The 26,271-nt window shown below is 46.8% G+C and overlaps 4 protein-coding genes across 6 annotated transcripts; all 4 read right to left on the bottom strand.

Moving 5' to 3' along the window:
• Positions 1-891: 891 nt before the first annotated feature.
• On the bottom strand, positions 892-5,903 carry LOC117895022 (multidrug resistance protein homolog 65). Its single transcript, XM_034802390.1, has 9 exons — positions 5,124-5,903; positions 4,818-5,063; positions 4,581-4,752; positions 3,629-4,513; positions 2,722-3,563; positions 2,105-2,665; positions 1,656-2,046; positions 1,243-1,599; positions 892-1,181 (listed from the first exon to the last, which is right to left on the bottom strand). Exons 1-9 carry the CDS (start codon positions 5,462-5,464, stop codon positions 981-983), a joined length of 3,996 nt encoding a protein of 1,331 aa, XP_034658281.1. The 5' UTR covers positions 5,465-5,903; the 3' UTR covers positions 892-980.
• Positions 5,904-6,519: 616 nt separating this feature from the next.
• LOC117895023 (multidrug resistance protein homolog 65) lies at positions 6,520-11,664 on the bottom strand. The gene is made up of 10 exons (XM_034802391.1): positions 11,419-11,664; positions 10,784-11,082; positions 10,472-10,717; positions 10,243-10,414; positions 9,310-10,182; positions 8,857-9,247; positions 8,076-8,799; positions 7,714-8,010; positions 7,285-7,651; positions 6,520-7,216 (listed from the first exon to the last, which is right to left on the bottom strand). The coding sequence occupies exons 2-10, from the start codon at positions 11,080-11,082 to the stop codon at positions 6,662-6,664; spliced, it is 3,924 nt and encodes a 1,307-aa protein (XP_034658282.1). The 5' UTR covers positions 11,419-11,664; the 3' UTR covers positions 6,520-6,661.
• Positions 11,665-12,293: 629 nt separating this feature from the next.
• Positions 12,294-23,527, bottom strand: LOC117895024 (bestrophin homolog 14). Of its 3 annotated transcripts, none has more exons than XM_034802392.1 (12): positions 23,384-23,527; positions 19,604-19,979; positions 18,673-18,783; positions 18,424-18,610; positions 17,983-18,351; positions 17,796-17,924; positions 16,898-17,005; positions 14,046-14,291; positions 13,665-13,977; positions 13,486-13,578; positions 13,040-13,396; positions 12,294-12,975 (listed from the first exon to the last, which is right to left on the bottom strand). In XM_034802392.1, exons 2-12 carry the CDS (start codon positions 19,672-19,674, stop codon positions 12,389-12,391), a joined length of 2,571 nt encoding a protein of 856 aa, XP_034658283.1. In that variant the 5' UTR covers positions 19,675-19,979; positions 23,384-23,527; the 3' UTR covers positions 12,294-12,388. The 3 variants fall into 3 exon arrangements, with proteins under 3 accessions (XP_034658283.1, XP_034658284.1, XP_034658286.1); XM_034802393.1 differs by having other exon boundaries at positions 13,040-13,105; positions 23,384-23,526; XM_034802395.1 differs by lacking the exons at positions 17,796-17,924; positions 17,983-18,351; positions 18,424-18,610; ... (1 more) ...; positions 19,604-19,979; positions 23,384-23,527 and adding an exon at positions 17,397-17,429.
• An 878-nt stretch (positions 23,528-24,405) lies between these two features.
• LOC117895026 (lipase member H) lies at positions 24,406-25,751 on the bottom strand. Its single transcript, XM_034802396.1, has 3 exons — positions 25,575-25,751; positions 24,795-25,507; positions 24,406-24,730 (listed from the first exon to the last, which is right to left on the bottom strand). The coding sequence occupies exons 1-3, from the start codon at positions 25,744-25,746 to the stop codon at positions 24,488-24,490; spliced, it is 1,128 nt and encodes a 375-aa protein (XP_034658287.1). The 5' UTR covers positions 25,747-25,751; the 3' UTR covers positions 24,406-24,487.
• Positions 25,752-26,271: the final 520 nt, after the last annotated feature.

Raw genomic sequence — 26,271 nt, 5'->3', positions numbered from 1 at the left:
TTTTTGACTGTAAAGTTTTGCCATTGATGAGGCCTGTCTGGTTGGTTCTTACAGCAGATTGCTGGACCGTTTGGTGGCTCCGATGCTGCGAGATACAGGGCTCGCGTAGGAAAAGAAATTCTGCCATCTGGCACTCGCCAAAGAGTTCGAAATTGTCCTGCATTGGGATAACCTAAAATACCATCCTGCTTTATAAACGATGCCTTGGGTTGGAGACATTTCGGGGGGATCTTTTAGCTGTGATTGCGACTGGCTGTTGGTCCCTGCATTCTTCCTCAACGACACCCTGATGGCATCCGTGGGGAAGCTGCAGATAATGTCACTTTAGTATGAAAACTATTAGGAAAATGCTAGCAATTATGGAAATGTTTTATGTTGTTGTAGTGTAGATTCCACAATTTGCTCGTTGACTGCTTTGCTCCCACTCAAGAGAGGGACTCAAATTTTATTTGTATTCCGATTTATATGTTTGATATGTTGCTCGGTGGAAACACCGATGTAGACTGACAAGAAATATTTCCCAGGCTCCTTGCAAGGGGAATATTCTCAAACGAGGCCTCAAGGTCTCAGGGGTTCTCTCCTGGTTTCTCTCGATCCTGATTTTCCTAGCTCGCCAACTTTATTTATTGCTTTAAATTATTTATTACTGAAATTTATAATTTCTCTTTGGACATTCCGCTCCAGTATCCCAAGAATTTTGCAACTTTTGACCGAATGGGGAACTCAATCTAATTAGTTTTCGACTGAAGGAACTTTTTGAGGCCAATCTTGCCCATTTCATATACAAATTCACCCATAAATCAGCATATACATAAGTGCATATAACAACATTTAAAAAGAAGAAACTTTATTGGAAGAACATTAAATATTTTTGGATGGTTTTTGTTTGTTGCCTTTGTGGTTTGCGTCCATGCTAGGCGGCTAAGAAGAATTCGCATTCTCTATTGACTGCTGCATACTTGTGTGCGTAGAAAGTATCTTCAAGATGCCTTCGTCTGGCTGCGATACAGCTTCGAGTAGATGCCATTCTTGGCCAGCAGCTGGGAATGGGAGCCCTGCTCCACAATGCGTCCCGCTTGAATCACACAAATGACGCTCGCATTTTGAATGGTGGACAAACGATGGGCAATCACAATGCAAGTGCGACCGCTGCAAGCGGAATCAAGGGCCTGTTGCACCACCTACGAGATACAGATAGAAAAATGTATCTGGAAAGTTATTTTTGGGATGGGAAATGCTTACCCTTTCACTTTGAAAGTCCAGGGCAGAGGTAGCCTCATCCAGGAGCAGGATCTTTGGATTCCTAACCATCGCACGGGCAATGGCTATCCGTTGCTTCTGTCCGCCCGACAGCTGGGTGCCCTTTGACCCCAGAACAGTGTCGTATTGGGCGGGCAGGGACATGATAAACTCGTGGGCATTGGCCATCTTGGCGGCATCGATGATCTGCTGCATGGGAATCTTCCGGGTGGTGTCCCCATAGCCAATGTTCTCGGCAATGGATTTCTCGAAGAGCGAAGGCTCCTGCGAGACGAGTCCCAGACGACGACGGAGTGTCTTCAGCTCCATATCCTGATGGATGCTCTCCTGATCAATGAGCTGCAGAAAAAGGGATCGTAATCTAAGGATAAGAGATGTATCTGACGGATACGTACAATCTTGCCCTCGTCGGGATCGTAGTAGCGCAAAAGGAGCTGCACGCAGGTGGATTTGCCCGATCCCGAGGCACCCACAAGGGCCACCGTTTGTCCCTGTTGTATGTCCAGATTAAAGTCCTGCAGGACCTTGAGATGCGGCCTCGAGGGATACGCAAATTGAAGGCCACGATAGCAGACGCCCTGCTGCACCCCCACATTTGTCTTGTGCATCGATCCATTGCCATTCTGCAGCAGGGATCCAATCGCAGGATCGGGGGACTGGATTTGCGGCTTGCGATCGATGATCTCGTACATGCGATTGGCGGAGAGCAGAGCCGCATTGAAGGCGGGGGTGAAGGCCAGCGATTGGGCGAGGATAAAGAGGCCATAGAGCATGGTATTGGAGATCCTTTACGGAGAGAGAAAGGATTAATGATTGAATGAGGGAAACTTCCTGGGAAACTCACTTCATAATCGTCTCGAATTTGATCTTTCCATCGGCGCACATGTGTCCGCCGTAGGTCAGGGTCACCGCATAGCCAAAGAACATGAGAGATTTGCCCAGAGAATTGACAAGTCCTCGCCACTTGAGGCGATGCAGGATCTGCACGCGATAACGTTCCACCTCCTTGTCGTAGATCTGAATGAGCGCCTCCTCGCGACGCAGTCCAGCAACAGTTCTGATCTGTGCAATGGTCTCCGTGGCTATGCGACTCGTCTCCTCCAGGACATCCTTCTCCTTCAACGCAGACTTCTCGCCAAAGCGAGCCTCGAACACAATGGAGGCAATCATAAAGGGGGCAGTGCTCAGGCAGATCAAAGCCAGCTCCCAGGAGTAGGGAAAAGCAATGGCAATGCTGCAGATGAAGTTCGTCAGCGCCTGGATGATGTTGCTCAGCGGAAAGCCAATGGCGCCCTGGACACTGGCGGCATCGCCCGAAAGCCGCGCCGAAAGGGCACCAATGCTGTTGTCCTTGCGATCGAACCAGCCCATCTCCTGGTGCATGATGCTGCTGAATGTTTTGGAGCTGCAAAGGCAAAGGTTTTAGATATGGAAGGACTCCCGCTCTGCCCAAGAACTCACCGCATTCTCATTGTAAGCCAAACCCCTGCCAGATTGAAGAAAAACGTTTGAATGAAGCAAACAATGCCAGCGGCAATGCCAATCACCAGCGAAATGATGGCCATGGAGGAGCTCTGATCGAGAACCTCCTCATCTGTGGGCTTCGCCAGGGAGCCATAGAGTTCGGCCAGGACAATGGAGAAGACGGGCATCGTGAGGCCAAAGATGCCCGCACAAATGGCGCCTATGATGAGGAAACTCCACTCGGGACGAGCGGAAACGACGATGCGGAAAAAGGTGCGAATGTAGTTCCCACTCGTTGCAGGATCCTCTGTCTCCACATCCTCATGGTTCGTGTTCTGTGGCGCATCACCATTTAGACGTTTCATTTGGAATTGCTCCTGGGAGGCGGCATTCTTCTCCAGCGCCGATGGCTCCACATTGTACGAGGAGATCTTTCGTTCCTTCTTCGGGCTGGCGGCCACCTCTTCCATTTCGTTGAGCAGTTCCTCTGCCGAGTCATCGTAGGAGTGAACGGTTACCATTTTGTGGTAGAATCCTTCCATTTTCATTAGCTCCTCGTGTGTGCCCTGCTCCACCGCCTTGCCCGCCTCGATGTACACGATGCGATGGGCGTGGCGGATGGCAGAGAGGCGATGGGAGACGACCAGAGTGGTGCGCCCCTTGCAGGCCTTATCGAGCGCATCCTGCACGAGCTTCTCCGAGTGGTAGTCCAAGGCGGAGGTGGCCTCATCCAGCAGCAGAATCTTTGGCTGCTGAATGAGGGCGCGGGCAATGGCAATCCGCTGTCGCTGTCCGCCCGACAGTTGGACGCCCTTTTCGCTGATGTTTGTGTCGTAGCCCTGAGGGAAGAATGGGAAGAGTATTTGTAGGGATTTATCTAAGAGATTCAATAGTGGATTGTTACCTTGTGGAGTGCCACAATGAAATCATGGGCATTGGCAGCTTTGGCGGCTTCTTCCACCTCCTTTTGGGTGGCCTCTGGCTTTCCGTGGCGAATGTTCTCCCCTATGGAGCCCTGAAAGAGCACCGGCTCCTGTCCCACCACCGCGATGTTGGAGCGCAGCCACTGGATGTTGTATTTGCGGACATCCTCGCCATCGAGAAGGACCTGCCCGAAGATGGGATCGTAGAAGCGCTGCAGCAGCTGGATGCACGTGGACTTGCCACAGCCCGAGGGCCCAACAAAGGCCACCGTCTGCCCCTCCTCCACGACGACATTGAGTCCTCGCAGGACAATGACATCCTCCCGGGCAGGATAACGAAAGAACACATCCCGGAACTCCACGGCGCCCTTAAGCCCGTAGTTCAGGATCTTGCCCGCCTTGGAGAGCGGATCAATTCGGGAACGCCGATCGATGACCTCGAAAATGGCCGCCGCTGAACCCCGGGCCATGGCGAATGTCTCCAGGAAGGGGGAGGTGCGGGAGATCTGATTGGCGCTCACAATGATGCCCGAAATGACGATCATCACCACCGCGGGCGTGTACTCCCGATCCTCGATGGGAATGGCGGGATCCCTGTAGAAGAGAATCAAATTGGCGCCATACCAGAAGGCACCCGCACCGGTGATGAACATCATGGCCTTCATCACCGTATCGCTGAGCCCCGAGAAGGCGCCCTTCCACTTGCCCGCCTTCAGCGCGGGCTTCAGGAGATTATCATAGCGCACGGACTCGGTTTTCTCGCCCCCAAAGGCCACCACCGTGCGTATGGCGCCAATGACTTCCTCCACAACAGAACTGGCACGCACATAGGAGCTTTGCTCTTTCGCTGTGAGTTTTCCTTGGTACTGGAGAAGGGGGAGATTCAGAGAGTTCTTTCAGTCAGTTAATGCCTGCATGCCACCCCGTACTTACATGTGCCACCGCAGCATTTACCACTAGAGTCAGGGGTATGTAAAAGACTATCGACAGAGCCAGCTTCCAGCCATAGACAAAGGACAGGACAACGCTGATGAGCACCTCGCAGAGGATCTCCATATAGTGGCCCAGATTCTCGGCTATGCCACTGCGTATCTTTTCCATGTTGCTGCAAATGGGAAAAAGTCAATCAATTGGCACTTGAACTGCTTGCAAAGGTTTATATTCCATTACTCTGTTATGCGAACTGCAAAGTTCTGATCCTTGGCCATGTCGTGCCAGCCAATCTCCTGGCGCAGTGTGGCCTTGAAGAATTCCCTTCTCATGCGCACGGTGAGCCGCAGAGCGAGACGATTGAAGGCATCCACGTAGTACATGCCGGAGAAGAGCATCAGCAGGGTGTTCAGGGTCATGAGGATGCCAAAGGAGATGCTATCCTTGCGCAGTTCCTCCATGTTCTCCTCGTACGTGGCATTGGTGCTGCAAAACGAAGGGAAATCCTGATGGAAATCTTGTTCTACCTGGGTGTGATCTACTTACAGCACCTTGCCGCCGCCAAAGAGCGAGAGTCCGATGGTGATGGAGCTCGTGCCCTGCCCCAGTGTGCGATCGATGAACATGGCCACCAGTTCGCTGTACACCACAATGGCAATCGGATAGACCAGCGATTGCAGCAGGGCTGCTATCAATGCGGACACAAACAGGACATAATCCCAGGGCTTGATGTAGCGAAAGAGTTGCGTGTAGCTGACCATTGGATGGGCTTCCTTTTTGGTCTTTTTGCCCTTGCCCTTGCCCTTTTTCGTTGTGTTGGAGGTGGAATCATCCTCCCCTTGTGTCGGGGCATCATTCACGTTGTCAGCCATGACGTTCTGTGGCATCTGTCGATTCGCTTTCTTTCTTTCTTTCCCCGAAACGCGCAGACAGAATCTAACTTTGTATCTATTGACCCCTCCTGGGGAGGTCAATTAATAGTTAAGAACCGTTTGAATGTCACAAAGTGAAACCATAAATCGAAATACCCCAGTCAGTACGCTGCGTTCGTCCAGCGCAATTTGTTTAATGGAACTTCAATGAGTTTCTCTTGGCTTTGGCTAATTAACTCCACTGCCAGATGCAACCCAAACCGATCTCTGCCTCGGAGTGCCGCGCGGGTAGGTTGAGACTACTTTTAATTGTTTTGCATTCCATAAACACACGCACGAACACAGGCACAGGCACAGTCACAGACACTGAGAAGTATTCCGATTCCCGGGGTCCCACAGTTTCTCCAGATCTTTGGAGTGTGTGCAGCGCCCGAGTCTGTACCGTTCCGTTTGAAGTGCAGAATACAACTGGATGCCGTCAGCTTTTTGTTTCTTCCCGTTTGTGTAAGGTTTTCTTTTCTTCTATTAAATGTTCAAATACGGAAAAAGACCGTAGAGCTGCTCATACACGTCTGCGGTTCGGTATCGGCCGTAGGTTCTGACGAAATTCTCTTTCTATTAATTTCAATTGAATTTTGAATTGATTTTTAGCAGCAGCTTCAAGGTTTTCCTCATTCCTCATTCCACATGCCACATGCCAGAAGGTGTGCACACCCTCCCTCCCTTCTACCTACCCTTGCCAATCACTGGAAATGGGTCACAGAATTTGCACGCCAATTTGTCTTTGCAGCTATGAACTCTACTGTCTTTTAGAATGATTAAAGATGTGCGCTGTTATCAAATTTGTCGTTTATGGAATGGCTTTATTTCCATATAATTAAGATTAAAATGCCATTGACCATGGCAGTCCCTCCACACAGAGTGCGCTCACTCCGCTTTGATGGGAAAACTAAACCAGAAAGATCATTAAAGATCATTAAAGATCACTAAAGATATCTAAACCACACCCTTATCGTAGGGAATACTATTCCCTAAGCCAGAAGATAGCAACAACTTTTGTTTTGTGGGTTCCGTGTGAAAAAATTGTGAAATAATTTTTATTCAGATTTCAGATGGATTTCTGGAACGATACGCGATACGCGAATGTGTCTGTGAATCTCTTGGTTAATTTTTGAATACAAATTTGCATTAAATATAGACTGTTGAACCTCTTTAGTTATCCTTTTGGGTTTTGTGTAGCTTCGCGTAGATTCCACCCTGAGAAATGAGCTCCAGATGGGTGCCCTGCTCCACCACTCGTCCGTTTTGCACCACACAAATGCAATCGGCATTCTGCACGGTGGACAGACGATGGGCAATGACAATGCAAGTGCGTCCGCTGCATGCTGAATCGAGGGCCTGCTGCACCAGTTGTTCGCTCTGCAAATCCAAGGCAGAGGTTGCCTCATCCAGCAGCAGGATCTTGGGATTTCGCACCAGAGCACGGGCAATGGCAATGCGTTGCTTCTGTCCGCCCGAGAGCTGAGTGCCGCGAGCACCCATCCGAGTGTCGTAGCCATTGGGCAGGGAGATGATGAAGCTGTGGGCATTGGCACTCTTGGCGGCTGCCATGATCTCTGCCATGGAGACGGAGCGACGATTGTCGCCGTAGGCAATGTTCTCCGCAATGGAACGTTCGAAGAGGGTGGGCTCCTGGGAGACGATGCCCAGGCGGGAGCGTACGCCCTCGAGGGTCAGATCATGCTGGATATCATCGTGATCGATGTGCTGCAGTGGAGAAATGGAGAAGTAACTGTAGAAAGAGTCGAAAGAATGGATGGAGGGGAGCCCCTTACAATGGATCCCTCATCCGGATCGTAGTAGCGCTGCAGCAGCTGCACGCAGGTGGACTTGCCACAGCCAGAGTGCCCCACCAGTGCCACCGTTTGACCCTTGAGCACCTCCAAATCCAAACCCTGTAGGATCTGCGCATCTGGACGTGTGGGATATCGGAACTCAATGCCGCGATAGCGAACGCCCTCGAAGAGATTCAATTGCTTGGCGAGGGTGTTCCGGATGGTGCCCATGGGCGAGACGATCCTAGGTCTGCGATCGAGGATCTGGAAGAGGCGATGACCCGCCACGAGGGCAGCCGAGAAGGCGGGCGTGAAGGCCAGCGATTGGGCGAGCATCATGGAGCCATAGAGAAGGGTTTCCGAGACTCTGCACGGGAGGAGGGAGAAACATTAAAAGTTCTCTAAGAAATGGAGGTGGAATGCCCTCACTTGATGATGTCCTGGAAGGGCAGTTGTCCCTCGGAGACCAAGACGCCGCCATAGCAAAGGGCCACCGCATAGGCAAAGAAAGCGGAAGCCTGCATCGTGGAGTTGAGAACGCCCCGCCAGCGCAGCTTCTGCTTGATGAGACCCTCCACGCGGTGGATTTCCTGCGTGTACTCCCGAATGACATCCGCCTCCCGCCGGAGTCCCGTCACAGTGCGGATATTCGTGATGGATTCGGTGGCAATGCGACAGGCCTCCTCGATGACTTGTTTCTCCCGCACAATGGCATTGGACATCATCCTAGCGAATGAATAGAGTGAATAATGGATGAATCAAGTGAATCACATGAATAATGAAACATTTACTTGGCCTCCAGGATGACAGAACCGATGATTATCGGACAATTGGCTAGGCAGAGGAGCGCCAGCTTCCAGTTGTAGTACATGGCGACGGTGACGCTCGAAATGAAGTTGGAGAGAGCCTGGATCATGCCACTCAGCGGGTAGCCAATGGCACCCTGCACCCCAGCAGCCTCACCCGACAAACGAGCGGACAGGGCGCCCACGGAGTTGTCTTCGTCGTCGAACCATCCCACCTCTTGGCTCACCATCGCCTTGAAGGTCATGGCCCTCATTCGTGTCGTCAGCCAGATGCCCGAGTAGTTGAAAAGATAAGTCTGCAGGAAGCACACGAGTCCCGTGACAAAAGCGAGGCCCAGGCATGCCCACGAGAGCACGGCGGTGCGACTGAGCGCATCCTCGGGGTCCTCTTCCGCGAGTGCGGCATAAAATTCTCCAAAAATGATGGCAAAAGCCGGGTACAGGCAGCCCACGGCAATGGCACTGATTGTCCCTAGTATGAGGTAGCACCATTCGGGGCGGGAGAGCTTCACGATCCTCGCAAATGTGCGGAAGAAGTGGGGTTTCTCGGCGGCAGTGGCAGCGTCTTGCAGTTTGATGGCATTCGTGTCCTTGGGCAGGGGCTTTACGATGGGTTCGTCGAACTGCACGCTGTTCTCCTTGTGCGAGCTCTTTTCAAAGTTCAAGGGACTCGTCTCGAAGGATTTCTCGAGCAGGGCCAGGCTTTTGCCTGTGGGAAAGGAGTATTTGTGATTTCTGTGTCTCTCTCCTGTTTCCCCATACTCACGTTTAGCATCGATGGTCGTCTCCTCCTCCTTTTCCACCTCATCGGGCATGTGGATATCGCCGGCGCGCACCATTCGGTAGTAAGCAGACTCCAGCGCCATCAGATCATCGTGGGAGCCCTCCTCCAGCACCTTGCCATCCTGTATGAAGACAATCTTGTCGGCGCCGCGGATGGCAGACAAACGATGCGACACCACGATGGTGGTGCGTCCCTTGCTGGCCAAGTCCAGAGCCTGTTGCACCTGCTTCTCCGACTGGTAGTCCAAGGCGGAGGTGGCCTCATCGAGGAGCAGGATCTTGGGGTTTTGGATGAGTGCGCGGGCAATGGCAATGCGCTGCTTCTGTCCGCCCGAGAGTTGGGATCCCCGCTCACCGATCATTGTGCGATAGCTCTAGGGGGAGGAGGAAAGGTGGATACAGAAGGAGGAATGCAGAGTTGCCGCTCCCCACTCACCTCTGGCAGTCCCGTGATGAACTCGTGTGCCCCCGCCTGTGCGGCAGCTGCCTCGATCTCCTTCTGTGTGGCCATGGGCTTGCCGTAGCTGATATTTTGGGCAATTGTTCCCAGGAAGAGCACCGGCTCCTGTCCCACCACAGCGATGTTGGAGCGCAGCCACTGAATGTTGTACTTGCGGATGTCCAGGTCGTCGAGCATCACGGAGCCAAAGACGGGATCGTAGAACCGCTGTAAGAGTTGCACGCACGTGGACTTGCCACAGCCCGAGGATCCCACGAGGGCCACCGTCTGCCCCGCTCGTATTCTGATGTTTAGACCGCGATGGACGATGACTTCGGGACGGGAGGGATACCGGAAGAACACATCCTGGAACTCCACATCGCCCCGCAGGCCGTAGTTGAGGAGTTTCCCGTCGGTGGACAGAGGATCGATCTTGGATTGGAGATCAATGACCTTGAACAGATTGGTGGCACAGCCACGGGCGGTGGCAAATGACTCGAGGAAGGGTGCCGTTCTCGCAATGTTATCCGCACCCACAATGATGCCAAAGAAGGCGATCATGAGGATTGCTGGAGTGTACTCCTTGTCCTCCACTCCACGATCGTCGATGATGAGATTGACGCCATACCAGAACGCACCCGCACAGGATAGATACAGCATGGACTTTAGGAGAGCGTCACTGAGGCCCGAGAAGGCGCCCTTCCACTGACTCGCCTTCCGTGCGGGCACCAGGAAGTTCTCGTAGCGCTGCACCTCAGCCTTCTCCCCGCCAAAGGACACGACCGTGCGAATGGCACTGAGGATCTCCTCGGCGAGATTTCCTGCACCCGCATACGATTCCTGTTCTCTGGCTGTGAGTTTTCCTTGGAACTAGGCAAAGATATGAATGTATCTGTGTATCTTTTAGCTTAAAGATGGGTTCTGGGTTACCTTTGCGACATAATAATTCACGAGAATCACGAGCGGAATGTAGGAGCTCACAGCAAGTGTGAGTTTCCATCCATAGCTAAAGGAAATGGCCACCGTGATGATGAAGCCGACAATCAGATAGACGAAATGCCCCACCTTCTCGGACATGCCATCGCGCACCTTTTCCACGTCACTGGGAGAGGGAGAAATGAATGAAATCTGTGAGGATTGAGCAACAGCCGCCACTCACTCGACCATGCTCTGGACAAAGTTCTGTTTGCTCGCCAAATCATGCCAGCCAATGTCCTGACGCATCACGGAGGTGAAGAGCATGATGCGCATGCGTGAGACCTGCCGCAGGGCCACCACATTGAAGATATCCACCGAAAAGATGCCAGCAATGAACATCACCACCGATGCGATGGTCAGCAGCAGGCCGTACGAGATGGAGTCATCGTACAGAGCCTCATTTCGGACCTCCAGAGTGGCATTTGTGCTGCACCAAGCGAGAGGAGAGAACTGTAGAGGGTTTCGTGAGGCAGCACTTCCCTCCCACACTTACAGCGTTTTGCCACCGCCAAACAGTGGCAATGCATGAACCTTTGAACTCGTGCCAAACTGCATGGCACGATCCACCAGCATCGAGGTGAATTCGCTGTAAATGATGACCACAGCGGGCAGCGTCAGAGCCTTGATGCAGCACATGATGAACCCGAAGAAGAGCCACGCAATCTCGCCGCAGGTGGAGAAGCGAAAGAGCTGCATGAAGCTGATGGGCTGAGTGGGCTCCAGTCCTGCGGCCACGGGTGCCTCATCCAGGGACTTGCCATCGGTTGTGGTCGTGGCAGATGCCTCATCCATCTATCAGAAGCGAGGGGTAGAAGGCGAAGCACCAAGAGATTTATTCACAGACAGATGGACCGCAAAGGTTAATTCAATTACTGGCCGACAACACTCTCAGAGGCAGTGCGCAAGTGTCTATAGCTGTGGCAAGGGTACAGCAAATACTTTGTATCTTCTTTGCCATAGTTCTCTCTCATTGACCCGCGGGGTTAACGAGTAATAGAATCTACGTTTATTATTGGACACCATCGAACATTCCAACGCCAATTTGGGGACACTTCAATTCCATTTATAGAGAGTCACACAGAATTCTGTTTCGCCATTGGCACTCCTCTAACAGCGTGGGATATTCACCTTTCAATTGATTCTAAAACACTTTTTATCCTTCAGAGACTGTCTGTCTCTGTGCACTGATTTCTAATCAAGAATAGTCTCCGAAGATCGTTAACCGCTCGCTCGCATCGCCCAAGCGCGACTGATGGACCAGCGTCCATGGAGCCACCCATTTATGTATATTCCAATGTGGATGGGAGTGCTCCGGCACTCGCGGCCAATCGTTTGCTTTGGGTTCACAGTTCTAATTGATCTTCGCTTTCCGCTCTTGGGGTAGGTTCCATCGAAAGAGTCTTTTCATTTAAAAGAGAAACGAAAAATGCTTCTTCTCTTCCTTATATGAGAGTTACATTTTGGATCTATTTTATTCATATTTGTAGATGATTTTCGGATGTTCCAATCGGATCTTCATTTAGTAGATTTATGAGTAATTCCATTTCACATCGAAACTTCTCTGTTTTTGTTAAGTAAATTATGATTTTATTTCACTTGAAAGTTTAAAATTAAAATAAAAGTAGCTCTTGCGCCTCTGCCACTTTATCTTTCATCTGTTGCTGTATCTGTACAAAGGAGCCTAGAATTTTCTAGTTCTGTTTTATACTACAATTCTACAGAGGAAAATATCGCTTAATCCTAAAGATACACAAAGATTTATAGCTTGAATAAAACATACAATAATCGCATATCACATATTGTGTTGTTTGGGTGGCTGCTTTCCAAAGTATTTACACGGTTTAGTGTTTGCACGGGGGTTACAGAATGCTGGAGAGATTCCCTTTATAAAGATTTCTTAGTGTACTTTTGCTCGTAATTTATGCGCTTAACTATCGAGAAACACTCTACATGTGTGGGATATTATATACAATCCAAACAGTGGATTCTTTTTGCTCTTTTGCTACATGATAATATCGTATTAGTGGTTCTGGAAGGGCTCTGCTTAAAATCTACAACGAAAGCTATAATCCAATGGATAGTTCTGCTGTCCCTCCTCTCAGACATAGACCTCGCCCGTCTTGGCCTCGGGACTGTGTTTGGCGAGGGTTGAGGGTGCCGATGAGGCACTTGCCGCTGTGTTCTGTGGCAGCGGGATCGTGGCTCCTCCCAATGAGGTGGATGTTGCATCCACTGTATCTGTGGCTGGTCCTGCCGAACGCACCGACGATCGCACTGTGGGATCCGACAGATTGAAGCTCAGATTGAAGCTGTTGTTCCGCGAGATGTTCCCATTGCCATTCAATGGCTTCACGGACAGCAGGGCTGTGGTGGTGATGCCACCACCCACACCAACATTCATGCCATTGCTGGAGCCACTGTTGCTGTAGCCGTCCTGATCCTGTGCCAGATCCACAATGGACAGGGACGAAGGAGAGCGCTGAATGGACAGGGATACAGGGATCGTGGTGATGACATCATTGGGATCATAGCCACTGGCTGTTGTCGTGATGGTCGGCAGCTGGGCATTCGCTGTGATGGGCAGGATGCTCAGGGTGCCCGTGGGAATGGTATCCCCACCGCCGTTGCTATTGGCCATCGTGAAGGGGAACGACAGCGTCGTGATGTTTGTGGCAGCAGAAAGAGCTGGGAAATTGGAGATTATAATTGAAGTATCTGTGAGCTGGAGTATCTGTATCTGGGGACTTACTGCTGACTGCCGGGAAGCCATCCTTCATGTTGATGGCCTGCGCCAGGGCCGCTGTGGCTGGATGTCCTGGAATCAGAGTGTTATTCGATGATGATGAGTCCATCTCTTTGATGGGCGACAGGAGGAGGGTGCCCAGCACTTGGCCACCGCCATCGTGTCCCAGTTGCATGCCCCCTCCCATACCCATGCCCATGCCCAGACCCATGCCCCCGCCCATGCCCATGCCCGTACTGGTGCTCGTTGTGGTTGTGGTGTAGGAGGAGGGATACATGTGATGCGTCCCTCCACCCTGTTGCTGTTGCAGCTGCTGCTGTGCGCTTTGGTGTTGTGATGGTGCCATTATAACGGCACTAGAGCCTACAGTGGATATACAATATATATTTTTGGTGCATAAGTGAGTGGGTGCAACAGAGAGAGAGAGAGCTAGGTCGAGGCATGCCACATACCTGGATTCGTGCTGCCATCTTTGGCCACCTCGGGTGTGGGAATGCGGGGCCGCGTCTTGGCCACATTCACATTCAACCCATTTAGCTTTGAATCTAATGAATAAAAAGTGAATAATTCGAATCATTTATCATTCATTTGTGTTGCATACTCTGGGGAGATGCTGTCGGCAGCTACTCACTTTGTTTTATCAACTGCCTTTGGGCGCGTATCGATTTCCGATGCACAAACTTCCCATAGAGGCTCGGCTTCTGCGTCAACTGGGATCCTCCTCCCATCGACTGCTGCTGCTGTTGCAGCTGCTGCTGCTGTAGGATAGTCAGGGGCAGGCCCGACTCGGGACTGGAGTAAACCGAGTTGAGGCGATGGCGATTGAAGGGCATGCCGCCGGAGGAGTAGGCAGTCGATTGGCTTCTCATCGAACCCATGCGCGACAGCTGCCGCACGAGCCAATTGTTCTTTCTGCGCTCCACCATGGGTGTGTCGACACTCTCCTGTGGAATTTTATAGGGTTTTTATTGTGGGGTATTTACTAGTTTGTAGATGCAATTGTGGCACTCACATAATCCGCATAGACATCGTCGCTGAGCATGCGCTTGCCTCCGCCGCCGCCTGGCATTATGTTGGCGTACATTGCGTCCTCCTTCTTCACTTTGTACTTCTCGGCGGATCCTTTGGGCTCGTCCTTGCGGTAGTGCTCAGAGGCCACGGTGTAGGGCAGGTCCTTGGGCACAACGCACTCCCAGTACTGGTCGCGCAGCAGCTCCGGATGCTCCTCGTGCATCTCATCGACAATCATGTAGGCGGCCTACAAGGGAATAGAAATATGAATTAAAATGCGATAAAAATACCCATAAAAGGATCATAAATGTGTCACATAATCGATCACAATTAAAAGTCGATTTAAAGTGGTTCAGCAAAGCGGTCTATGGAAATCAGAAATGAGTGCTGTGCACGTGCTTGCCATTTCCGATGGCAATTCAAGTGGCGAACCGGAGAGAGAGTGATAGTGAGAGGAGTGGAGGCGGAGTGCAGGTGGGAAAGAGAGGCGTGGCTTGAAGGTGTGGAAGTGGGCGACTGGAAGGCGGCACTGAAACCTAATTACATCACAACAAAATACATATTAATGCCAATCCACTGTTTTTATCTTTTTTGTTGCTTTTATTGTTGTTCCACTTTTAAAACAAAAGAAAAAGTGAAATTGTTGAATTGTAAATGTATTCATTTTTTATGGTTTTTTGTTAATTTATTTCATAATTCCAGGCCGCACTTCAAAAAAGCCACAAAACACAAGTGTCAGCCCACAACAGCAGATACTTTTATTTGCAAAGTTATTACAAAAATGATCAGGGGGAAAATAAATATGAAAACTACGAATTTATGAAGTTTGTGGATGCCCTTGCAACACATGCAAAAATTCATTCTGATTTATTATGAAATTCAGGGACTATCCTGGGAACAGCTGAATATTTCTGCATACACGTGGCAGTGCCCTTCACTCCATTCTCTGCTTTGCAAAACATCTGTTCCGCAGTCATAATACCCTCCATAATTTGGTAGGGTACATAAAGTAAAGCTACGAGTCCGAGTACAACTCATTTGCTTAATCATTTTGTGGTGCTCTGTTTTTTCCATTTATTTTTCTATTTCCCCATTTATGGGCACACACACGCGTCAATTGTCAAACCGTTAACCGTCAAGAGTCACGTTTGGCTGTGTGTGGGTGTGGGGGAGAGTGCGAAATAGGCCACGAAATAGATGGAAGAGCGGAATGGTGGTAGAATGTTATTTGCAATAAACTCTTAGGGTGATAAGCGAAGAATTTAAGCATTTGCTTTGAATGCATTTCACTCTGCATTAAGCCGACTCCCCCACCACACCACTGACATTTTGGAGCTTAAGCCATACAAAATACACACACACAAATACACATACTCTCGACTCATACCAAAAAAAAGGCAACAAATTCAATGATAAAAACGCTCTACAAAAGAGGTTTCAATGTTTTCAGTTTTTAAAACGAAACAAAAACAACTAAAAAAAAACCTGTTTTAAATTTACTTTTGTTGTTTCTGTTGCTGCTGCTGGCGGCTTGGCTGCTGGATTTTTGTAAATAATTGCAAGCAACAAAACAGCGGCAGACCCACAGAAACACACACACACACGCATACAGATGCATACTGCAGACAGCATTTGTGAATGTGTCGCGATGAACAGATGCAAATATGCAAAAAGCAGAGCTTTAAACTGCAGTAAATGTTCCAGAAAATACTTTCGAGAAGTGCAGTGGACAGTGGAGTGGGGAATTGGAAAGTCCCAATAATAATGGAATATGTTTGCTGATCTTTCTCACTGAACAGAGAAAATGTTCCAAGATTTTGCGGTATTAATTCGATAGAATGGAATCGGATATTGATGTTCTGATGATGTGGTTTGAAAACACTTTTTCTGCTTGCTATTTGCATACATCCAAGTGAATTCCAACACACCCATTTCACTCTTTGGCGTACAGGGTATACAAATCGTAATAAGTTAATCGAATATCACATTAAATCAAATGGAAATCTATTGGCTTCGATCTGATGCGATCCAAAGCTGACATACGGCACATTCACACACTTTGTATTTCTCAGCTAGAAAAATTTCCACATTAATAAAGATTTATGCACGACAACAGACTGCAGCTACTCGCACTCAAACCAGAACTAAAGATAGATTTATGCATAAATATTACGACTAAGCCATGACTATTGCTAGTTTAAGACTTAATATTCGCTGTAGAGTCGATCTGTTGCTCCATTCGTTATGGATTTGGATGAGGAAGAGAGAGAGAGAGAAGCCGGGAGAGAATCTTTTTGTTATTTTTAGCCACGTGGCAGGTAGTGGAGTTCTTCTTTTAGGTACTCCAACAGCATCCGTTTCTGGCACGATTATCGCTTGAAGATTACCGAGAGATCTCTCCACCTTTTTAGCACGCTAACCCAATTAGCAGAGACTCGAAAAAGGCCAAGATCTTAGCAGTCATAATACTTGGAAACCCAACGAACAGATGCTTATAATTATGGATATTATTATTCTCAGACTCTCGGACACTGACTGAATGGATTTTTAAGTAACTAATGGATACACGGGTGTAGATGTGTGTGTTCCTGTGTGTGTGTATCCACAAGGTCTTTCCATCTTAATTACAGTTTTCGGTTTCTGTTTCGAAACGGAGTTTGAATATCGGTTTAGAGTTATTTTAATTTAATTTGGAAATGGGATTTTAAATTTAATTTAATTTAATTTTCTCGCTAAACTTCATGTTAAATGAATTTAACTGGCAGTTGGACAGGTTTTTGGGTGGAAATTTTTGCTCATAATTTAATGCCAAAATCACGTATACGTATACATTATTCATGGTCTGTGACTCACCTTTATGTGTCGGTCTATCAGCCAATTGAGTTCTATATCATCATCATCTTCGCCAAAGGGATTTATTAGCACCTCGGCCACCTTCAGCCAGCCGACATAGAAAACGAACTGCAAAGAAAATGAGCAAAAAATAATTAATCAAGAAAAGATACAAATCATTTAATTGCAGCCGCAAAACCCGAGGGATTAATTGCAGCCATAAAACTACTTTCCCATTCTCCCATTCACGTAGAAACAATATAAATTAAATGTTAATACAATGCTAGTTAAACACTTGTCGCCACCGCAGATACATATCTATCATATCTATCCATCGCATGGGGAGAAACAGAAAACAAACTTCGGGGGAAAAAGTATATCTCATACGTGACCGCGAATCGTTTACATAAGAAGGCGGCAGGCAGGCAGTAGGCGGCGGCAGGCGTCGGGCGTCAGGCGTCCCCCGCGAAGCACTTGAAATCTCCCCAGACAGAACCGCAGAAACCACAGAGAAAACAACCTTTGCAACTGGCCGAATATGCATGATATCTATAGATTGTACGTACGACACACTCCCCCACTAGAGGGTATCGTAACGTATCGGTAACAAGGTATCGCCATTACATTTGGCGGTAGCCTGCCTGGTCCACAGTTTCACTTACATTTACGTTAATGAGCCACAAATGAATAAAAACAGGCAAAAAACAGAGAAACCGCAACAAGTGTTTAATATTTGTACAGAACGTCAACGAGACGTGCAAAATTGTTAAAGATTTATGGCTTAAATAAAGCGGAACGTGCAAATTATAAACAACAACAACACACAAATAACTTCTAAATGCTCTTGGATCATTTGAGAAGTGAATATTTGTGTTGTGCCATAAGTCGTGTCACGATCAATTCAGTGGGGAAAACTCACCTGCAACACTGTGAAGAGCGGGAAATACAGATCGGGATCCTCGCGTCCATTGCGATCCAAGACATTGGGCAACATTTGTCGCCCCAAAAGTGCGGCAATAAAATAGGTATAAAGCACAAGAGTAACCACCTAGGAAAAGAGTATTTTGTAGATACAGAAATTCCACAAATTATGGAGGGATTCATACCTGCGTATAGACCAAAGGAACACAGACCGTATCGTAGCCAATCAGACCACCTAAACGCCGACGAATATCCGAAAGTTCCACCAGTATTGTCTGCACTATGTGATCGGAGGAAATGAGGCCATCCTTACGCGCACGATTGATGATATTTGTGGCCCAGACAAGGGGCATCCAGTACTTGGACATGGGACTCTTGGCGTTCAGCGCCTCGAAGATCTTCATTTCGGACTCGTGCATGAGGCCCGCATCCACCAGGTGCTGGGTGGTGGGAAAGCGACGCTTCACACGCAGTGAAATGCGCTGCAGTGTGATGACATATGCAAGGACCATGTAGCGCATGATATTCCTGCGCATCAGGCGACCAGTTTCGTTCTAAAAATTAATGGGAAAATACATAGGAGATGTTTAATACCAGAAGGAGATCTTCCGCTGTCTTTTTCTTACGTTTACTCCTCCATTGGCATTGGAAATGGCGGCGCTGATGAAGAGGGCCAACGTGTCGGGCCAAGGCAGCAGCCGGTACTGTTCCCACCAGCGTTTCACCACGAGATTTACATAGAAACCGAGGACAAAGGACATGGGTATGCTCTCGCCCTGTTGTCCAAAGTACTGACGGATTTTGTTGAAGATGCTGGGCGCGGGAGAGACAATATAAATAAAGGAATATCTCACCGATACTCAGGCAATACTTACGCCTGTTGATTGGCAGTCAAGGCAAACCTATAGATAACATTTATGGTGTAATATAAACAAAGATACGCGACTAATTCGCGCCAAATCAATTTGTAAACACTGCCGCGCCATCTGCAAAGACAAGGGTGAAGGTTTTTAGATGGAATATCTTAATATTTCGGCCACTTTGAACTTGTTTTTTTTAATGATTTCCTCATTCAATAAACCCCATCCCCTATTTTTCATGCTTAATGGATTGCTGACTATTTTTTTCTATGGATATTCTAAGCTTGCATGTCAATTCCAATGAATTCTAATGGGATATGATGACGCTTTTGCTGGTATTTGTGTGTGGATCGAAACACGCTTTTGAAACTGGTCTAACTCCCCAAGAATGGGGGTTTTCGGGGTCTTTGTTCTGTTTGTTTTGATACAAGGTTCTTCTGTGATCTGTTCTTTTGTTTCTTCACAGAATTTAGGTTTGTTAAGGAGAGATAGATGTCTAAAAAATTCGTTTTTCGTTTGGTTTTCTTAATTTTATTGCCCAATTTTCACATCTTTTCTATTAGAAAATCCTATGAAAATTGATTGATATCCATAGACAGCTTTCAGTCAGACGTTTTGCTTTCAATTTTGGGTTCTGTTAGCGAGAACTGCCCCACAATTTCTACGGTTACGAGTGACTGCACTTTTGGGAAGCAATTAATGCAAAAATACAAAAGCTCTCCAATAACAGATGTTGGAAGCGGAACTGTCGCTGTCGTTGTCGACATGGCGACTGTTTACACAAAACTTCGATGTTAATTACGTTGGTAAACACACAACTGTCGAAAGATGAGTAATAGGGGAAAAAACCCCCCGGAGTAATACGAAGCACTAGGTGCCGGCTGGTGACCCACTTAATCCTCCACAGACTCCACAGAATTATTTCATAAAATGATGTTGTACTCACTTCCATAGGATCTTCCAGAAGCAACCGAAACTGCTTCCATTTGGCACTTCACCCGCATATGAGACGGTCATGGCGGGTTTGGTTTTTTGTTACAAAAAAATACACTTTTTTAATGTTTTTATGTGCCAGAGAAGGCCGTATCCGAATTGTTTGTTGATTGATTTTGTACGCGAATTTTTTGTAGTTTTTTTGTTTTGTTTTTATTTTCATATACACATGTTTCGTCGCGTCATTGACAGCAGCGGCTTCGACGGCGTCGTCGCATGTCTCTCTCTTTAGAGGAGAGTCCCTCGCCAAAGCGATCTCTTCCTCTCTTCAAAATGGTGGGGGTCTCTCTCTAAAACGGAGTCCCTCTCTGGTTTTGTATGCCACTCTCCTGCAAAAACAAAAAATAATGAAAATAAATGCCATAACAATAGCTGCAGCCGAAGAGAGAGAACAAGAAAGAGAGAGGTGGAATGACGATCATCGGTAACACGCGCCCCCACTGTAAAAAACTGTAAAACAAAGATATACACATTCGAATATTTTTTACATGAAAATAACAAAAACAATAGTACAACCAAAACTGAAATTCCCGCACGTTTCGTAGAGTTTCTGCCGTTTTCTGCTATTGCCGTTTTCCATTTCATTTTTTTGCTGTTTCTTTTCTATATTTTTATGTGTATTTGGCATTTGTTTTTGATTGCACTTTCGAAGGGGGAGTGGGAGCTCCATTTTCGGTATTTGTAAATTGTATTTATTGTAATTTTATTGTTCGTGTTTTGCTTTCAAAAAGTTTTTTTATTTTATTGCTCCAGAAAAGCCTTTTTTTTGGGTGCTTGTTAACAAAGAAAATGCTACTGAGTGTTAAAGTATCTGCGCCTCGACGGATTAAGTGTACACCTACGAATAATAAAGGGTATACAAATACAGGGAAGCATCACAAAGATATTTATTTATTTTTTTTTATTTCACGCACTTCACTTTTTTTATATTTTTATTACGATCTTCATTCACCTTCGAGATTATTTTGGGTTTGCCTTTGGCGGTTTTTCGAGTACTTAAAATTGTTTTTGCTGCTGGCAGGATTTCCCCAAAAATATGATCAGAGCAGAGGATGGTGAATAAGGGATAGAGGGGGTTACTACCTCAATGTCAAAAACATTTTTACAGATTTACATTTTTTTTGCACTTATTTTCATCCGAAAAACCTTGGAGTTTGAGCTAAAAACTGCGATTGTTTCTTTCTGTATTTCGTGGATTTCTTGCCCCGTCAGCGCCTTACACTCCCGAAGTCGTTTCCGTCGTTACCCCATTTTTCGGTTTTCTGTTTACTTTTTTTTTGTGGTTGGTCTTTTGATTTATTCAGTTGTACTCCGCCGTGTTTTTCGTTTATGCTGCGTTTCTCCCCCTAAAATTTTGATTAATCGAATCGAATCTAAATCTTTGATTTTCAGAAACCTGTTGCCCGTAGAGAGATTCGAGGTTATTTTTACTCCTTTTCGTTTGGTCTGGCTAGTCGCCAGGCATACGATTTTTAAAGCTGCAAATATTTGTATTTGCATAAATGCGAATAACCAGACGAGCGGGGCGAGGGCACCGGGGGAGAGTTCTAACAGAAACGGGTTCTCCATCGCTGTATTGGGAGAGGGAGGGAAGGCAGAATTTTCACTTTAGTGCGGCGTTAATTTCGTTTACAAACATAGCAGGTGATCTTCAGGAATGTACGAATGTAAGATTCCACCAATAAGCCAATGGGGGGATAACCGGTTGCTGGCAGCCGCCACAAGTCACGATGCCCCGTCGCCGGCGGCGGTACCCACCCACTTGTCCCTCAGACAGCTAGTGGATAGATACAAAGATAGAGAGATGAGTGCTTCCCAAGAACAATCTTATGATGGATATCTCCTACAATTGTATTGCTGTTCTCTTCAATTACAAAGAAATAATGGATGCTGGCAAGTGTCTAATTTGCATAGAGATTTCCATGAAATATTCTGTCATTTGCACGTACTAAAATAATTGCTTGAAGACTCATCTATAGGTTTTCTATATACTAAAACAAACTAATCTATTGCCTCGTATCTGCCACTAAAAAAAAAACTGCAATTCTTTCGCAATTTGTCTAATAGTCCACATCTTCTTTCCGGCTGTAAATAGTCACAGTCACCCATTGACCTGCTCAAAAGATAACTCAAATGTCCACTTCTCTCGTAAGTTATTATCAACACAAACAAGCTGAAATATACATAGATAACAAGATAAATGAGCAGTGAAGCCTGAAGGCTGGCAGACTTCACTGCGGGAAAGGCAAACAGAAAACAAAGCCAAAGCCTACGACATTGATTGGTGACGAAATTCAAACTCGAATAAATTTTACTTTCTTCTGACGTATTTGGGTCTTTTTATGGCCAAGACCAATTTGCTTAACAAATGAGTCAATGTGGGCTTAAACGGTGGTTCTTCTTTGGACTGGCACTTGCACTTTTTGTTCCCCTCTCTCTACGGAAGACTCTGCCACCCCCCCCTGAAGCGCCATGGTGGGGGATCGATCTCCCCTTGAGCTGTGGGAGTGTTTCTTGCCTCATTAGCACACAATAAAAGAGCTACAGAAGCCGACTTTTGTTAGCATTGTTAGCATTTTCCATAAATTCATTAAATACATAAAATTGTAGCCACTTGAAACGAGAGTTTTATATGGAAAAATAGGCACCTTTTGATGTAAATTGGCAGGTTCAATTAACGTGTTTGTTAAGTAATTAAAGACTTAAGACTTAACAAAATAAAACGATGAATATTTGTTGTGCAGAGCTCAATATCTGTTGTAAAGAAGTTCAGTAAATGCTGCCAAAAAGTATCCAAAAATTTCCCATACGTTTTATGGGATTTAAAATCATATGATCTCTTCCCTGAGCTAATTACAGATATCTAATGAATGCTGTCTGACAGATTACTACATTAATTTATGGATTAATAATATTTCCATACTCGTATAAACTTTAAATCGATTTTGTTGTGGATTTTCCCATTTTCCATTCATTTATCATTCCGTTTCGTTCCGTTCCGTTCAGTTCGGCCTGTGGGGATGTGGGACTGAAGCTTATACAAGCGAATCAATTACTTCATTAACAACAATCTTCTACAGCTATTTATAGCTAATCCCACTATACATTGTGTTATTCCATATGTATCTATGCATCTTTATATCTGCTAGTAATTGCCGCATCATTTAGCCTTTTATTCAATTGAAAAATTGCATTCGAATTTGGCCTGAAGCCAAATGCCGCGCCGCCAACACTCCAAAAAATAAAATACACTTGACTGTTAAAAGTTAAGCTCCGAATAGACAGCGGCTTTACGTGGTGTCGCCCGTCTAGGCCACGCGCTGGCGTGTGCTGTGCGACGCGATGACTGACGATTACAGATCAACGAGATACAGAAGCAACAACAGATACAGATACAGATATTTCATACGTGCATCTGTCTTTTCGCTTTCCTTTACAATGTTTCATGTTCTTGCACTTGCACTTTATTTTCTATTATTTTTTTAAAACATTTTTGTTGAGGCATTTTATTTGATGATTACACAGAAAACAGCAGCAGAGTGGCGGCAGCAGTGGGAAATGCGTCTGTTTGTTCGTATATATATTATAGTTTTTTTTCTCTATTGTGTGGTGTTTCGAACCACAGACAGACCTCGAGGGGGCCCAAACGAAAGGGGTTCCGCACGATCAACTGGCGATTGGCTTGGGACTTGTGGGTCTGTAAGCCCCAACTCAAAAACTGAACAAAACGTACCACCGCACCGCACCGCGCAGCGACACGATGTCCGACGTCCGACGGGTTTAGCGCTGGATTTATCCGCTGAAGCTCCGATGCCGATGCCGATTCCGATTCCGTTGTTCGACCAGACGGCTCGCCAAATGCTACTAAACTGAGCTCCAGCGTTGGCCACAAGCGGCTCTTAACATAACTTTTTTCCTATAGCTTGGCAACAGGTAGAGGCACTAACAGAGACAGAGGCAGATCAGGCAGACAGTCGGCTTCCATTGAAATTTTCGAGTGTATATGTGGGTCTATAGGCAGGGGTGTGGTTAAACTTTAGAAGGGGTTTAGAGAAAATATAAACTGTAGGGATTTCCTTCAGCAAAGCTGATTTTAGAATAACTAAAAATAATACAAAATGTTTCTACGTATCTTTTATTAAGTTTCTGTGCTTGTGTACCCCTTTTTGGGGACACCCAGCCACTGGCTCTTCAAGTGGAGAAGGTGTATGCACACACTCTCTCTCTCTCTCTTTCCGATCTTCGTGCCGCTCTCTGTTTGCTCTCTCTGCTGCATTTCGGCTCTGAGAATTCGGCTTTTGAATGTGGCTTTGATCAGCTGTTTTGGCTTTAAAGCGAAGATCAGCGAGTGAGAGAACGAAAGAGAGTGATATTAATTTATAAAATAAATGATCATATTTCTCCCATGAGAGAGAGAAATCTTAAGAGAGTTAAAAAATCAAGAAATCGTTGCAAATATTTTTAAAATAATGTGCTACTGGCGGAACCACCTTTTTTAATGATTTTTAAAATATATTTTTATATTTCATTGAAAATTGTATGGAATAATGTAATCATTTTAATAAGCTCAACGCTTAGATCCAGCTAAATGGAACAGTCCGGCAACGCTTCACGCAAGATTTTCAAAAAGTTGTTCATACTTTTGGGTGTTTCAAATTAAAATGGCAAGAAAAAAAGCAGCATACCATTTTGGATGCTCAATTTAGCAACAGAAATATTCCCGAAATTATAGTCCTGAAGAGAAAGAGTTCTTTAAACTAAAAAATACTTTAATAAATTAACTATTTAACTAAAAAACAAAACAAATTAGCTAAAATTAACCATAAATTCTTGGAATCTACGTGGATTTCTTCTTTGGCGCTTTCTCAGGCTTTGTGCGCGGCGTCGTCTTGTAGCGCAGTCCATGCTCCATGTAGGTGAAGGGGGGATTCGGTTGCGTGAGGCAAAAGTACAGGCCCCTGGCGGTGGAGGGATAAATGAGACCAATGTTGATGGTATTCTGGAATTGGCAATCGCTCTGCCGGAATTTGGCCCAACTTTCGCATTTGGTGGCGGGGATCATGACGCCCTCAATGAGTGCCTGAAAGAGAGAGAGAGAGCTAGAGTCAGACATTGAGGTATACCGAGAGAAAGATAGACCCCACCTCCATGAAGAGAACAAACGGATACATGTGGCTGCAGATCTTGGAGTCGCAGCCGGGCTGCAGTTTCCTTCGCGGGAAGTAGCCAATGCCATTCGGGTAGATGTCGATGTGCCCCACGGGCACACGCACCCCAAAGACATCGCCCTCGCCGTGCAGCACCACCACGCGCTCTGCCACGCTCTGCTTCACAAGGATATCGGTGGTGCGGCACATGGTCGCCGGATCAATGGCCACCAGTTGGCCCACCTTCTGTTTGGAACCCCTGGCAAAGAGCTGGGCACCCAGGGCGGCAATATTCGCACCCACCGAATGTCCGGCGAGGGTGATGTCCTGCGGTGCAATGCCCGCATCCTTGAGGGCCTTCAGCACATTGTAGATGGCATATCCATGCACCGAGAGATGATGCCGCACCGCATAGTACAGCTGTGCCACATCCCTCGCAAAATCCACGACAATCACATTGAGGTCCCGTCGGCTGCTCTGCAGCAGCGAGAGATGCTCCTGGACGCTGAAGTAACTGTCGGCCGTGTGGAAGGCATTCACGTAGACCAGGGTCTTCCTTTCGGGATTGATGTCAAAGTCTTTAAGCAGCGAAATCGATTTGATGGGCAGCTGAACGCTCTGATTGGTGATGGTCATCACATGGAGTGCCGCATCGCTGGGATTTATGCCCTGAAAAAGTGACATAACGCCCTCATCCACAGGGGCATCGCCTAAAAAGACGAAGGGAAGACTGTTTAGAGAAGGGTTCCCGGGTTTTTGTTGTCTTTTCACACTTACAGAAAGCTCTCCATCCGCGATTCAGTTGCTCTGTCAACAGTTGAATGTTGTGCTTCTGGATGGTCTCTATATTTGCAGGGATTTTGGGTTTATTCTCTTGTGGAATGGCCATAATCGGTATGATTAGAGCCACAAAGAGTGTCTTCAAGGTGTTTGATGTGATTGTCGCCATGGCCGCTGCTTCTCTCATGGCTAAAGGTGCTGCAGCCAGTGCTTTTATAGCCAAGTTTCTTATCGATGCAACTCGAGACTTGCATCGAGAGTCTCGTCGCTCTCTTATCTGGCAGCTGCTACTCGACTTTCGCTTGCCACATCACGTCTGATGCGCTACCCCTCTGTCTGGCCAAAGTCTGCGCTTCGCACTACCCCGAAAAACACCCGTAAGATAAGCATTTTGACTGAAGAAAATAGTGGATATATCTCTAAGATAGACAGCCCCAATCTATGGCTTACCCAACGATTGATTATCGCCTATTTTTGGCCATGGAATCGTGCTTTAAAATTAAAATGATTTCGTGCCATCAATTTCCTTTATTCAAGAACATATTTTTCATTCATTTTTTTAATCGATTCTTTCTTTGATCTTCTTTCAGATGGTGAGTGCTTGAAGATACATATCTAAGGGTGCTAGGGTAAGATATATTTATAATTTATACTAGAATTTGTTTGCGACACGTTTGGGCTTTACTTTTGCCCG

This window comes from Drosophila subobscura, chromosome J (genome assembly GCF_008121235.1).
Source record: "Drosophila subobscura isolate 14011-0131.10 chromosome J, UCBerk_Dsub_1.0, whole genome shotgun sequence".
NCBI classification, from domain to species: Eukaryota; Metazoa; Arthropoda; class Insecta; order Diptera; family Drosophilidae; genus Drosophila; species Drosophila subobscura.
The sequence above is the reverse complement of the archived record's forward strand: the minus strand, read 5'-3'. Positions and strand labels throughout refer to the sequence as shown.

Excerpts from the sequence above, each read along its gene's own strand:
- LOC117895022 (XM_034802390.1), bottom strand. The coding sequence starts at position 5,464 with ATGCCACAGAACGTCATGGCTGACAACGTGAATGATGCCCCGACACAA. Across the intron at positions 4,753-4,817 it reads TTTGCAGTTCGCATAACAGA|CAACATGGAAAAGATACGCA; the intron begins GTAATGGAATAT and ends TCCCATTTGCAG. Across the intron at positions 1,182-1,242 it reads TGGACTTTCAAAGTGAAAGG|GTGGTGCAACAGGCCCTTGA; the intron begins GTAAGCATTTCC and ends TGTATCTCGTAG.
- LOC117895023 (XM_034802391.1), bottom strand. The coding sequence starts at position 11,082 with ATGGATGAGGCATCTGCCACGACCACAACCGATGGCAAGTCCCTGGAT. Across the intron at positions 9,248-9,309 it reads TCATCACGGGACTGCCAGAG|AGCTATCGCACAATGATCGG; the intron begins GTGAGTGGGGAG and ends TCCTCCCCCTAG. Across the intron at positions 8,011-8,075 it reads TCTGTCATCCTGGAGGCCAA|GATGATGTCCAATGCCATTG; the intron begins GTAAATGTTTCA and ends TTCATTCGCTAG.
- LOC117895024 (XM_034802392.1), bottom strand. The coding sequence starts at position 19,674 with ATGACCGTCTCATATGCGGGTGAAGTGCCAAATGGAAGCAGTTTCGGT. Across the intron at positions 13,397-13,485 it reads AGATGGCAGCACGAATCCAG|GCTCTAGTGCCGTTATAATG; the intron begins GTATGTGGCATG and ends TATCCACTGTAG. Across the intron at positions 12,976-13,039 it reads TGGCTTCCCGGCAGTCAGCA|CTCTTTCTGCTGCCACAAAC; the intron begins GTAAGTCCCCAG and ends CCAATTTCCCAG.
- LOC117895026 (XM_034802396.1), bottom strand. The coding sequence starts at position 25,746 with ATGGCGACAATCACATCAAACACCTTGAAGACACTCTTTGTGGCTCTA. Across the intron at positions 25,508-25,574 it reads TCGCGGATGGAGAGCTTTCT|GCGATGCCCCTGTGGATGAG; the intron begins GTAAGTGTGAAA and ends TCGTCTTTTTAG. Across the intron at positions 24,731-24,794 it reads CGTTTGTTCTCTTCATGGAG|GCACTCATTGAGGGCGTCAT; the intron begins GTGGGGTCTATC and ends TCTCTCTTTCAG.